General features: G+C 55.3%; 2 protein-coding genes across 2 annotated transcripts in view; one reads left to right on the top strand and one right to left on the bottom strand.

Annotated features, from left to right (window-relative positions):
- Positions 1–13,610, bottom strand: part of LOC116657317 — a 46,148-nt gene that overhangs the window by 8,722 nt on the left and 23,816 nt on the right. The gene's annotated exons all lie outside the window — the stretch shown is intronic.
- RAB7A (RAB7A, member RAS oncogene family) overlaps positions 1–13,610 on the top strand; it is a 54,855-nt gene that overhangs the window by 38,024 nt on the left and 3,221 nt on the right. Inside the window, exons 2-5 of the mRNA XM_032458779.1 lie at positions 2,502–2,562; positions 4,501–4,627; positions 10,866–11,084; positions 12,085–12,213. Of these exons, the coding sequence (XP_032314670.1) occupies positions 2,510–2,562; positions 4,501–4,627; positions 10,866–11,084; positions 12,085–12,213 (528 nt within the window). The 5' untranslated portion in view covers positions 2,502–2,509. The remainder of the gene's footprint in view (positions 1–2,501; positions 2,563–4,500; positions 4,628–10,865; positions 11,085–12,084; positions 12,214–13,610) is intronic.

Genomic DNA, 13,610 nt, shown 5'->3' with positions numbered 1-13,610 from the left:
TTTGACTCCGTAACTCCACTCCTGGACAGTATCTGCGAGTTAAGAGGGATAGACTCCTTCCCCCGGGCTGTGAATTTGACCTTGGCTCGCTTTCCCGCTGTGTCCCGAGAAAGTAATCCCCCAAGTGGAAGGTCAGAGGTGCTGTTTGTGGCATTGTTTCCCCCAGGTTTTGACGTATTAAGTTAAAGGTGGGCATGGTCGTTTAAGTGCTTAGCTCACTGGAAGAGCCATTAGACGCTGAGACTACACTGGAAACGAGGATGAGCAGTCATGTGGAGGGGACCAGTGCCTGGCCGGGGGCGGGGGGGACCCGGGTGTTTTCTGGGGGTGCCGGGACCTGGGGTTTGCAGGTGAGGGGCACGGCTCGGGGTCCTGCTCTGCTGCCTGAGAGGGTCAGCCCAACCGGGCAGCCACACGGGCACACCCACAGCCTGTGTGAGCGGGATCCCCGAGGACACAAATGTGAGACCTGCCCACAGGAGCAGGGACGTTGATGTGTGTTTCTTGTTTTCTTTCTAATATTATTAAATAATACTCGGTGCCCCATGAGACTTACTGAGCCAAGTCATAGAAACGCCTTTCTCTGGTCTCGGAGTCCGTGGCTTTCTTAGTTTTCAGGGAGCTCTCTGCGGAGCTCCTCTCTCCATCTCTTTCCTTAATTTGCCCTTTGGATTTGAAACTCACCCCAGCTGTCGTAATCTGGTCTCTCACTCAAAATGTGGCACCCGACCTTGGCATGAGACTCTTCACCCCGGTCCGGGCCGGCCCTGGGGACGGAGGTAGGGCTGGGGGTGATGTCGGGGTGTACCTCTCCCCGCTGACAGAAAACCAGAACCACCCCTGGATCTGCTGGCTCGGGCTCGGCACAGCCCCGGGGCCTCTCATGCTGCCCCTGACCGGCGCTGGACCAGCTCGGGGCACTGACCAGCATGGCCTGGGTGCTGAAGGAGCGTGACCCTCAGGTTGGGTCACAGGGCCTGGGGCCGGGTGAGCTGCCTCTGGTTTGCCTCCTGTTCCTGCATGGTTGGAATACACCACTTTCAGGAGCAGAGGGCTCGCTGTCTAATTCTGCCCCGGGGGAACTGGTCGGTTCTGATCTTTCCTTTTGTACCACCAGCTGAAAGCCACCAGCTGACACCAGGCTCTGACTCACTGGTTCTCCCCTGCCTTCGGGGCCCTGGTGTTCTCTCTTCATCTCTGTACTTGGCGCACACTGCAGTGAGAGCACTGACTCTTACTGCCCACGTAGTCTGTTCTGGTCACTGTCCTGAGCATTTTACCCATTCAGGCCTCACATCATCCTTGGGACAGATCCCAACAGAGAGGTTAAACAACTTGCCCAAGGTCACACAGCGATCAGCGGCACAGCCGGAGTAGTGGGGTTCAGTATCCGCGTGCTAAGTCACACCCGGCAGTAGGCGGATCTGTCAGGACCAGTCTAGACTGTTCTGGTTCCCAGACTGGAGGAATGACAGGAAGCTTTGTTTAACTCACTTCCTTCCTGCTTCATGTGCGATCACTTACTCCCCAGTCCCACAGAAGGTGGCAGTGAGGTACTGCCCCTGGCCTCCTGTCGGCTGTTTCAGTGTCTCTTGGGGACAGTGGGCCAACGCTGGGGGTTCTCAGAAGGCATGGTGTCACTTTTGAGGGCATTCACGTCCAGTCTTGATCCCTGATGCTAGAGGCGATCACAGCCTTCTAGCAGGGATTCTGAGGGGCGTGCCTGCTTTCAGAGAAGTTGCTAATGTTGGGGTCCAAAATTTAGGACTCGCTCATCTTTTAAAAGTTCCTGGGCCAGGCCCTGGGGACTGCGAGGCTGGTCTTGAGAAGTAAGGTCAGAGCTGAGCACAGATCAGGCGTCTTACATGCTGTCTGGTCAAGGCTAGAGAAGGCTGCCGGAAAGGCCCCAAGAGCCATAGCCAGGTGTTCTTCGTGCACTAACCCAGTCGTTGACCGCTCTCTACCTGGCACTGGAGATCCAGAGGAGTAGGGCTGTCTTGACGGAAATTATGAGAGAGAAGACAAATGAATATAACACATTAAAATGTTCAGTACAGCTGACCCTTGAACAACATGGGTTTGTTGTTCACTTACACGGAGATTTTTTCCGACATACACAGTGACGACACCCCTCTCCACCGGGTGGAATCTGCGGCTGCAGGGCCACGGGTCCTGAGGGCGGACTGTGAAGTGATGAGCTGGTTCTCAGGGCGTAGGGGGCCGGTGCTCAGGGCTCAGCTGCGGGGAGGGAGTGGCGGCCTCTCAGAGGAGGGTGTTTGAGCTGGGGCTGGACGGCACCCGACCGGCTGCTGAGGAGATGGAGCAGAATCCTCACTGTTCCAGCACCGGGGCGGGAGTTGGTCCCCCTTTCAGACCCTCCCAAGGGCGGGAGGCTCAGGGCGTGGGGCCGTCGGGCTGGCAGCGTGGGCCTTCGTGCTGGGGGGAGGGGGCGGTCTCCATGGTGCTTCTGCCCTGCTGACACGCTGTCTGCTCTCTTCCAGCTTGAAGGATGACCTCTAGGAAGAAAGTGTTGCTGAAGGTTATCATCCTGGGAGATTCCGGGTAAGTGTTCCTCACGGATGTGAGCTAACAGATGAGCGAGGATTTAAACTCATTTCCTGGAGCCTGAGCCCGAGCCTGCCACGCTGACACCCGCTGCCTTGTTTCCCCGCTGCTGAGGGCACAGTGGGGACCTGAGCGGGCCTGGCTGTGTAACCCCTCGGCCCCCAGCCTGGGCATGGTTTGGGTAAATCATGGGGTTCCTTTTTCTCAAGCTGGGCAGACCAGGGAGTCGTTTTTATGCAGACTTGTTGCATTGGCTTCATGCCTCTGAGATGTAGGTTTGGGGACACTGTGCGGTACACGTGTAACTTGGAGATGTGTGGGTTGGCTTCCAGACCACCGCCGCAGAGCGGGCACACGACTTTCCTGGCTCCCAGGGTGTGTAAAAGTAGCAGTGTACTAAGTGTGCAGCAGCATTCCCACTAAAAAAAGTACACATCTTAATTTAAAGATGCGTTTACTGCTTTAAAGAGAAGAATGCTAACCATTATCTCAGCCTTCAGTGAGTCATGCTATTTCTGCAATAGTAACATCTAAGATCACTGATCACAGATCATTACGACAAACGTATTACCAAAGTGGGACACAGACATGAAGTGAGCAAATCCTGCTGGAAAGACAGTGCTGATAGACTTGCTTGACACAGGGTCGCCACAAACCTTCAATCTGCAAAAAAGGTGACTCCTGCAAGGTGCATTGAGGCAGGGTCTGCCCCTGTCCTGGCGCTGTGCCCGAGTAACTAGTTCTCTAGTAGCTGTGGGGTTCTGCGGGAGGCTTCTCAGACTTGGCATCTGAAGTGACCTGCGGAAGCTCAGACCTGCTGGAGGCTACATATTTTTAAAATTAATAATACATTCAGGTGTGCCTCCTTATTCCAAAGTTCCTTTTAAGAGGCGGGGACTTTTCTACCCTGGCTGGCTTTTTTAATCACCTAAGGAGCCCTTTAAAAATTAACATTTGCTGGGGTGTGGGGTGGAGCTCCGTGGTAGAGCACATGCTTAGCACGCAGGAGGTCACGGGTTCAATCCCCAGTGCCTCCATTTAAGGAAAAGAAAGAAGAAAGATTTAGCATCTGCCCAGACCAGTGTGCAGGAGCTCTTTGGCAGTGTTTCTGGGCTGCCCCAAACGTGCCTGAGAAGAGCCACCAGGTCCTTGTTGGATTGCGAATTTCCTGACTTCTCCCCCTGGAAACTCTGATTCCGGGGGCCTGGGTTGGAGAACATGCCCTAGGCTCTGTCTGTGCTTCCGGGCCCTGTGTATGAAATGGCTGTTCCTTTGTGGAGAAGGGAGGTATTGGCTGTGAGGATGTCTTGCACTTCCTTCAGCCCAGCCTACCCTCGTTACCGAAAAACAGGCACACAGCCTCTCGCTCCGTTTTCTTGCTGCAGCCGCGCGCTCACCCGAGGAGTGCGCCCCGGAGAGGGTGCGCTGAGGCGTGTGCCCTGAGGCCGTGCTGCTTTGGTGGAGTGGCCGTGAGGCAGCAGAGGGCTGGCGGGCGCACATGTCTGCGTGACGCCAGCACCTTCCTCTCGCTGCTGTTTTCTTGGCCTGGCTGGCGGCCTCTGCGTGGAGAGACGCCCAGGGCGGCAGAGGCCTTGCTGGACCAGCGGAGCGGCTTACTGCCGAGGCTTCCTTCAGGGCGAGCGTATGGTTGGTGTCCCGCAGGGGAAGAAAGAGTAATGCTGGGTTCTGCCAGCTGTGCCAGACTTACAAGCAGCTTTCCCACGTCTGGCCCACGTCTGTGCCCTGCGTTTTTGTCCCAGGAGACAGCGTGTCATCAAGAGTGAAGCTGGGACGTTTCTGGCTCCGGCCTCTGTTGGGAGGGGCAGCGCCTTGCTCTCCTGCCAGACGGGCCGGTTCCTTCCGAGCTGCAAGTGTCAGAAGCAGTTTTCAGTGCTTCCTAGTCGACTCATACTTGTGGTTTTCCTCCCATTTCAGAGTCGGAAAGACGTCCCTCATGAACCAGTATGTGAACAAGAAATTCAGTAATCAGTACAAAGCCACAATAGGAGCGGACTTTCTGACAAAGGAGGTGATGGTAGACGACAGACTGGTCACGATGCAGGTGAGCGCGCGCCTCAACCTGGCCGGCCAGCCTGGCCGCTCCGGCCTCGGCCCCTGCACGCGGGGACCCGGCCTGCAGGCGGGATGGCCGGGTGGAGTACAGGGCGTCAGGTGTGTCCACAAGCTGCGTGGACTTACTGACAGGTTCTCATTGTTTTTCCAAAGTTCAAGTTTAATTGGACCTTCTGTTTTTGTTGTTTTGGTTTGGTTTTTTGCTTTTTGCTGAATTTGGCAATCTACAGATTCCCATCTGTGTCTCCAGAACGTTGAACTCATCTCTTTCATAATGTCCCTGCTTAGTGCTTCAGGCGAAAAAGATGTTTGTCTCTCGTAGGTTCTTACCACAGCCATTAAAGTGGTTTCCCAGTTTTTCTGGCTTCTTATAATCCATGGTGTCTGTAGCCCCCAAGAGGTGTTTCTACAGAAGCCAGTCTGATTTTTCCATGTATTAGAGCTTAATCTTTCGAGGGCTTCCCTTTCAACAGTTAGGATGAAATACAGATTCCTTTACGTGGCTCTTTGGAAGCCCTTGTATTCTGGCTGCAGACTCTTCTTCCCTGTGTGTCTCCGGCCGTCCTCCCACATCTGGTGCTGCTCTGACAGGCGGGGCCCTTGTCCCGTCCGCGCGTGTCCTGACGCCTCCGCTTCCCGCCCACACGTGGTTGGTGGCGCTCCTGCCGGCCTGCGCCCGAGCCTCTGGATCCAGTATGGACCCTGTCCCGGGTGGGGCGGTCCTGCGACGACACCGGGCACAGGTTACAGGGCGTCACTGCACGTGTTGACCTCGATCTGTGACCCTTGTGCTGCTGGAGGGGAGACTCACACCTCAGGCTGGAGCACCCTGGGCCCCACACGGAGGGCTGCACGGTGTATCACGGGGGTGGGCAGAACAGGCGAAGGGGGTTAAGAAGTGATGAAGAAGGCACGGGGAGGACAGGCAGCAGGACTGTGGTCACTGCGCTGATGCGGGGCAGCCGGGCCTCCCGTGTGGTCCTCTGGTACTTCATGGAACACAAAGCCACTGCGCTTTGCTCCCAAGACAGTACAGTGCTGAGAGTCACCTACACTTCAGAGGCACCTGTGTGTGTGAGTGTGCGACTAAGGTTTAAAGAAGCCAAGCTTGAGAGAAAAGGAAATTTCCAGATGACAGGAAAGAGGAGAGAGCTAGTACAGAGCTCAGGGCTCCTGCCACGGTGACACGTGAACGCGGAGCAGGGACGAGGCACGGACGGCGTGGGGGGGCCAGAACCCAGAACCGCTTACACACAGGCACATGTACACACGCACACACCCAGGACCCTGACGAGATGTGGACGCAGGACCAGAAACCTCAGCCCACGGACGTGGCAAAGCTGGGCATGTGAAGCAGGCTTGAGGCTTTACTCCTTTGCCTCTTGGTCAGACACTCTCAGTTTGTACTCTGCAGGGCACAGAGATCTTACTCTGGAAGAAGTTAACATCACCCTCCGTTGCTCAAGACCAAGCTGTAAGAAGAGGTACAGCTTCCGGACAGAAGATGAGCTCGTTGCCTCAGGAGGAAGTAATGTGCCACAGAAAATGCTCACAGTGCCTGGAGAGTTCTTTAAAAGGAGTGGAAACTATCATGAGAAGGGACACTGTACAAAGTGAAGATGTGGAAAACGGAAAACTTCACGAAGTGGAAAAACAGGCATTGAAGTCAACTAGGTTAAACTGCAGCTGGAGCACACCTGAGGCAGACAGTAAATGCAAGGTTAAGCCCAGCAGATTACCTCAGAGGAAACTCAGGACTGGGGAGCGCCAAAGCCCCATCCTAAAAGTACCAGGAGAGGCAAGACTGCAGGCAGCTGAGCTCCCAGCGGCAGCCGAGGGCAGAAGGGCGTGGGGTGCACTCAGCCACCTGCAGACACGTGTCCCAGCCACCCAGGAGCTGCTCCTGCGCCGGGGAGCACGGGGATCTTGTGGCCGAGGGACACCCAGCCCCCCACTGAATAGAGCCCCACGCGCATCGTAAGCTGGGACCTCGGAGTGTCCTGGAGGAAAGCCCTCCAGGGTCTGGAGAACCACAGGGCGCCGAGCGGGGTCTGGAAAGAGTGGGAAAGAGAGTGTTCCTCGCCCTCGTGCAGCTGGTTTAAAAGACTGGAATTGAATGAAAACCATTGTCTCTGCACAGCAGCTTCGTCACCCTAGGTCTCAAGGAGCCCTCACGTGTGTTTCAAGGGCTTTTAGCAGCTTTCAGTGAAAGATAATTCAAATACAAAAACAAGGCAAGAGCCAGTGGAGCCCCCGGCAATGCAGAGCGCTTTTTGTATTTACAGAAATGAGACAGTCTTATGTATGTGCAGAGAAAAAAGCAGGTCAAGGAACTTCTAAAGATGAAATACAGTAACCAAAGTTTGGAAATTGGAGAATGTGGGACGTGGGAGAGAGGTGCACAGCATTCAGGGAGAGGCCAGGCTGCTTCAGTCAGAGCTGGAGAGGGATACAGATCAAAGGTAGTGTTCGCTGGGAATTTTTCAGAACAAATGTGGTACCAATCCATAGATTCAGGAAGCCTAAATTCCAAGACTGGTAAGTAAAGAAATCTAGAAAATCATAATGAAATTTCTTTTTGAAAAGGCAAGCTTGAAGCAGAGGAAAAAGGGTGCGCTGGAAAGGAGCAGCAGTGAGGTGGACTCGGCAGGCCAGGGAGGCCGGGTGTTCTGGCTGAACCTTCAGCACAGCGCTCTGTCCCCACTGACACCATCCTCTTGGGGAAGGTGCGCACATCCTAAGCTCTTGTGGCAAAAATTCTGAAGGATGTACTTGAGGCAGAAGGAAAGTGATTTCATTTGGAGAAGTCTGAGATAAACTTGATTGTGTGCACGCATCTGTTTTTAGACTTATGACCTTAATATTAAGGCAGTAACTTCCGCCCTAAGGGAAGTGGGATTGGAGCCATGTCATTATAATGTGTAGGGGAAGATAGTGACTATTGTGGGGTTTTTAAAAATTTCTTCCAGTATCAGAAAGAAGCTAGAGATCAATCAGTATTAAGCATTAGATGGAGGCAAGTGTGTGTGTGGAAAATTTAAAGGTAACTTATGAAGCCATGGTGACTTCAACAGTATGATATTGTCACAGAGGCCCCCAGATGGAGGAGCAGAGGGCTCAGGAAAGGCACACCTAGCCAGACCCTGGGTGGATGGAGGTGGCTTCGCAGAAGAGTGGGAAGAGGAGGAGTCGTACTGTAAACAGGCCGGGGCCGGGGCAGCCAGGGAGTTCAAGGTCTGAATGGAAAAAAAAAAAAAAAAAAAGAAAACATCTAACATGAAAATTGAGGTATTTTTTTCTAGGCATTTAAAATAGAGAAAGCACAAATCATGGAAGATTGAAGATTGATAGTGGAGCACAGTAAATTACACATCTGAACACAAAATTCCAAATAACCAAATCACAGAGTCATGGTATCCGGTCGGCAGACAACACGTGGGTAGCTGGGCAGGAGACAGCAACAGGCAACTCTCAGAAGAACCCTTCGTGTCCAGTGGCCTGATGTCAGAATCGCAGGTTTAAAAGGCTGGCAAGATTCAGTTTTGTCTAGAAGTTGCTGTTCTCAGGCTGACGGTGGGAATCCCTCAGCGTGGCCTCTGCAGGACAGACTTCTGTTTGCGTCCCGGTGTCACACGTGCGCGTGCCCCACAGTCCAGCAGTTCTGTCTTGGGGCAGAGCCTGGGCAGCCATGGGCACAGGGCGCGGTGTGGGGGCTGCTGATCACGGCCTGCAAGCCCCAACCAGGAGCTTCAGAGGGTCCAGTGACCAGGGGGTCCGTTGTGGTGTCTAAGGCTGGGGACACTGAGCAGCTGGTAACATTCGGGGAAGGAGAGGCTGCAGGAAGCTGTGCGGGGTCATGCGCATCTCAGGAGCCATTGTTCCTGGTGGGGGTGGGCAGGGCTGCTGTGAGGAAGGCTTGACTCTTTCTTAAAAACGGACATGAAGTGGCACTGTTAACATCTGTCACATTGGAGTGATGGGTGTATTTTGAATGTAGAAAATAAAATACTAAAATATTACAGATTCTGAAAGATCGCAGTCAGCCACAGGACTGTTCTTTTCTAAGTCTGAAGTTAAATTAATTTTGGAAACTTGCCAAGAATAATCCCTACTTGTTCAACTTTTAGTTCCTTACTTCGCCTTCTCTGTATCTGAGTTCCAAATACTCATTTGGTTCCACCCAAGAGTAATACAGTTATGAAATTCTGCTCTTGGGAGCCGATCCTAAAGAAACATCTCAAGTTCAGAAAGGGCTCTGCATTGATGATTATTATTGAATTACTTACAGAAGATTGGCGGCAGTGTCATTTCTAAACAAGGCTGACGTGTTTCTGAGTTCTTCAGCCCATAGTAAAAGATGGGAGCGGTTGCTGGCTTGGCGGGGCAGCGGCGGGGCACCCTGCAGCGCCGAGGGAGGAGGCTGGGTAGTTTGGGGGGTTTCTTGGCTTTTGCATTCCTTATCCAAATGTTTACATGATAGCAATGCTACTTCTCTAATGGAAAAAAAATTTTTTTGATTTGTCCAAGCCTGTATTTTAAGTTGTTTTTAAATTTTTTTTCCCACCTTGTCTTCAGAGGAGACATTGTCTACTTTTACTTACCGTGTGATGGGGTCTTCATCCCCTTCGCCGAGGACCCCTTTTATGAGAAAAGCCTCCTTTGTGCACGCAGACGTGAGTTCCGTGTCAGACGCGGGAAAACCGGAGGGGCACGGCGGTGACCGTGGCCAGCAGCGCCGCGCTGGTGCGCCGTCCCCGGGACTCTGCGGTCTGCACGTGGGCACCGTGTGTGTCGCATGCTGGTCGCGCGGCGCGGGGCAGCGCCGTTCCCCAGGCTGAGGCCGGCGGCGCTGGGCTACGTGCCCCTCAGGGCCCTTCACCCTGAGAATCGCGTCTTCGGTTCTGAGTGGCGGCGCCCTCCCCACACGGCGGGGCACGCCGAGGCCGCGCGCGGACCTCCGTGAGGCCGCCTCCCTCCAGGCCTGCAGCCGGGGCCGCGCTCGGCTCCCAGCGTGTGACCCCTGCGCCTCGCGCTGACTGCGGCGGGGCCCGGGGCCGCGGGGTGTGCGAGCCTGCGGGAGCCTGCGCGGCGGGCCGGAGCTGAGCCGGGGCGGCGCCTTCCAGACCGGCTTCCAGGCCGACTCTGCCCCCGCGCGCCACTGCGCTGTGAGCCAGCGCCCGAGGGCAGAGCCGCCTCCTGGGTTTGCGTGCTGTTTTGGGACCCCTTCTGGGGAACGTGTGGGGGCTACTGTGGGGCGTAGAGCGTCCTGAGCTTCGTTTCCCGGGGAGGGGACCGGAGGGACGAGAGCCCGTTGCCGCGCAGGCGCCGTGCTCCCGCTGCCCTGAGGCCCCGCCCACCTGCGCTGTGCTCCCGGGAGGGGCTTCTTCACAGAGATCAGCCGTCCTTCTGCAGAATCTGGTTCCGGAAAGAAAACTGTAGCGGCCCAGCCCCTAAACCCCGGGCCTTTGGGGCAGGGGACTGGTGATTTGGGCGTAAAGTTAAATTTATGTGGGTTATGAGGGTGGTCCGTATGCTCATGGTGTTCTGAAGCTGAGTGGTCTCCTGTGAACAGTGGACCCGACGTTGAGGCCTTACAGAAGCTGGAAGTGCCTGCGGGCAGCTTCTGACCGCACCATTCGTCTCCGGGCTGACGGGGGCGGCCCCGTTGGCATCTGTGCACTAAGGAAATCCATCCTGGCTCTGGAACCTCGAGTGGCAGGGGTGACGGGAAGCTCCCTGGGCCGGTCCGCAGGGCCTGGTGCCCCTTTGGTGAGGAGCAACCCTCAGCTGCCCTCCGTGGTGTTCTCTCTCTCTCTCTGCTTTTGTGTGCTTTGTCTTAAGGAGATATAATGTAAATAAAACATGCTGATTTTCCTTTGCTGGTAAACTTTCTATTAAGTAAAATGCAGAAATGTAAATGTGCAATTCAATGAATAATCACCTCCCTGTGTTTCCATTGTCCCCAGAAATTTCCCAGAATACATAGATCTTATGTTTACCATGCAGATCTCACATAAATACCTGCCCATGTGCCCACCACCTGGATCAAGATGAAAAATTTTTCTGGCACCTCCCAGACTCATTGGACACATGCTGTTTGTCAGGTGTTTCAGATACTCTGATGCTGAAGCCGACTTCCTGAATTCTGAAGTGCCCCTGGTCCTCTGGTTCCTCCCTGCCACCCACCCTGTGCTCCACCTCAAGGAGTGACCGTTTTGTTTCTGCAGATCTGGGACACAGCGGGACAGGAGCGGTTCCAGTCTCTCGGCGTGGCCTTCTACAGGGGTGCAGACTGCTGCGTGCTGGTATTTGACGTGACTGCCCCCAACACGTTCAAAACCCTTGACAGCTGGAGAGATGAGTTCCTCATCCAGGCCAGTCCCCGGGACCCTGAAAACTTCCCCTTCGTCGTGCTGGGAAACAAGATCGACCTCGAAAACAGACAAGTAAGTGCCTGAGGTGGTGGGGCCATGACCTGGAGGCCCCCTCCCCCCAGTCAGGTTATGGCTGCCAAATTGCGGAGGGGGATTCTTTTACAAGTGGCAGCCGAGTTTGGGGTGACAGGCGCTATTTCCAGCTAGAAAGCCCGTTGTTTTTCTTCCTGTGAGAGCCGCCTGCTTCTCAGGTGCCTTGTGAACTCGGAGGGATCTGTGCTGGGCCATCCTGGCTCTGGGGCTGCGAGCAGGAGTGCGCATTCCCTTCAGGCCCACAGCCTTTGAGGACCAGGGCCCAGGAGACGGTGTAAATGCCCTGCCGCCTCCAAGCCTGGCTCCCCCTCTGCACTTGAAAGGCGGGAACTGGGTTTTCTCCAGTGGTCTCCCCACCCCTGGGGGCCTGCCGAGATCTCTGCACATACAGAAGGCAGCTGTGGGCTCTGAGTACAGTTGCTCTGGTTTACTTTCAAGTAGCATTTCTCTTGGGAATGGAGAGTTTTTCTTAATTATAGGCAGGTTTATTTCTGATTATTGACCTCCCGTTCTCTCCCTCCTGAGTGACTTAGTCCTTTTCTCGGGCCTGAAAATGGGCTGGGTTGGGGGAGGAATTAGGATACGAGGGGTGAGGGTGGGAGCCGCAGAGCTCTGTGCACTTGGGTGTGTGGCCCGCGTGATGTAACATGAGCAGTAATGGGGAAGGGTCTGCAAACCTTAAGACCAAACTGCCAGGCATTTCGTGTACTGGGGACCTTTTTGAGGTTCCAGGAGAGACGATTTATTTCTTCCTGGGCTGGTCTCTTAGTCTTTCCTCAAGCTGCTTTCATGTGCAGCTTCAATAAGGGTCGGGAGCTGTGAGTGGTCGACGAGGAGCCGGCTCTGGGTTTGAATCCCAGCTCTTTGGTGAGGAGCCAGCAGGGTGGCCGGGGGCAGGCCCACAGGTCTCCACCTCCTCTCCAGGCATGGCTGCACTTGTGTGGCTGTGTGACACCTGTGCACCCCACTGCTCTTCTAGGTGGCCACAAAGCGGGCACAGGCCTGGTGCTACAGCAAAAACAACATTCCTTACTTTGAGACCAGTGCCAAGGAGGCCATCAACGTGGAGCAGGCGTTCCAGACCATCGCGCGGAACGCGCTGAAACAGGTAGGTCTCAGGCGGCCTTCCGGCTCCCCCTGGTGTTGCCCCCCGCCCCCCCCCCCGCCCAGGCCTGGCTTCCTCGTCCTTCCTGTTCTTCCCTAGCTGACTCCTCTGTGTAGCGGGAAAACCCGTGTGTTCATCTGGGAAGGAAATGACACGTTCTGCTGAAGCTTCTAGCAGTTCCACGTGTATGTGAGGGCCACTGGGAGGCCCTGGTCAGACTGCTCCTCCTGTGAGGAGGGACAGACCTGAATTCAGAGCCCAGGTCGGCCGCGCATTATTGGACCAAGTTTGTTGTCCCACGTGATCCCCTGCCCCCTCGTCGGTGCGGTGGGGCTGCCTCCTGTGCAGGTCGGCCGTGGAGATCAGGTGACACTGACCTCCGTCACGCTCCTGAGTGACCCCTGGGAAGGCTGACCCGAGCTCTAGGAGTTGTGTTCCTGGGACAGGGTTCCTGCACTTTCTCTCTTGCGTCGCCCACTCCGCTGCCCCCCAGATAACTGTGCCCTCTTGCTGGGGCGTGCGAGTCCAAGACTTTTTCGATTCAGCAGCTGTGCTGGGCCGGCGAGCTAAGGCGAATCCCAGGCATCACCGGTTGTCTGTGGCGGTCAGAGGGGCTGCTGAGAGGCGGGTGCAGAGCACATGGAGGCCGGGAAGGGCTGGGTGCGCCTGGTGGCTCCTGGAGCTGGGTTTGCAGCGGCTCTGGTTCTGGGCAGACAGGGCCCCAGGACAGGTGGGCGGGGAGGCATTTGGACTGGACTGTTCCAAGGACTGGGGGCTGCACTGTGTTCATTCTGTAATGAAAGGGGACGGTCCTTCCTACAAGGAACTGGTCCACCCAAAATGCCAGGTGAGCCCACTGGAGACATGGATCCAGTGGGAGGCACTAACCAGGAGGCAGACTTCAGGTCCTGCCGCCTCCTTTCCCTTTCCTTGAAGCCCCCTCACACCTCGATTGATAGCCTACTGGTTTTCTTAATGTTCACATAATTGCACGCAAGTCTCAGTGTGTCCAGGAGTCAGGTCCCCCAGCGCCCTGGTCACGGGCATCCCTGTGGGGCTGTTCTGGCGTTGCTGTCCCTGTGGCCTTGTTGCAGTGCCGTTTCTCCTGGCCAGCTGCTCAGAAGTCGGATCTAGGTTTGGGGGGTGGGGGGCGGTCGTGTTCCCAGTGAGTTTCCTTTCTTCCCTACCTTCCAGCAACCAGCAGGTGGCCCACGGCCAGCCTGGCGCCCGGCCCTCCCGTAAGCTCTTTCTGAACTGAGATTCACTTCACCCAAAGTGCAGTGATTTTTTCCAACTATCTTTTTAAAGTCTATCCTTTGGCCATAAGAAAAGTAAACTTTCAGGCAGGCGTGCCATCTTGGGCCTCAGGACCTCCTGTGTCTCGGTCATGCGCTGACTCG

Source organism: Camelus ferus, chromosome 17 (assembly GCF_009834535.1).
Source record: "Camelus ferus isolate YT-003-E chromosome 17, BCGSAC_Cfer_1.0, whole genome shotgun sequence".
In the NCBI taxonomy this organism is placed as follows: Eukaryota; Metazoa; Chordata; class Mammalia; order Artiodactyla; family Camelidae; genus Camelus; species Camelus ferus.
Note: the sequence above shows the minus strand (reverse complement) of the source record. Positions and strands in the feature narration are given on the sequence as shown.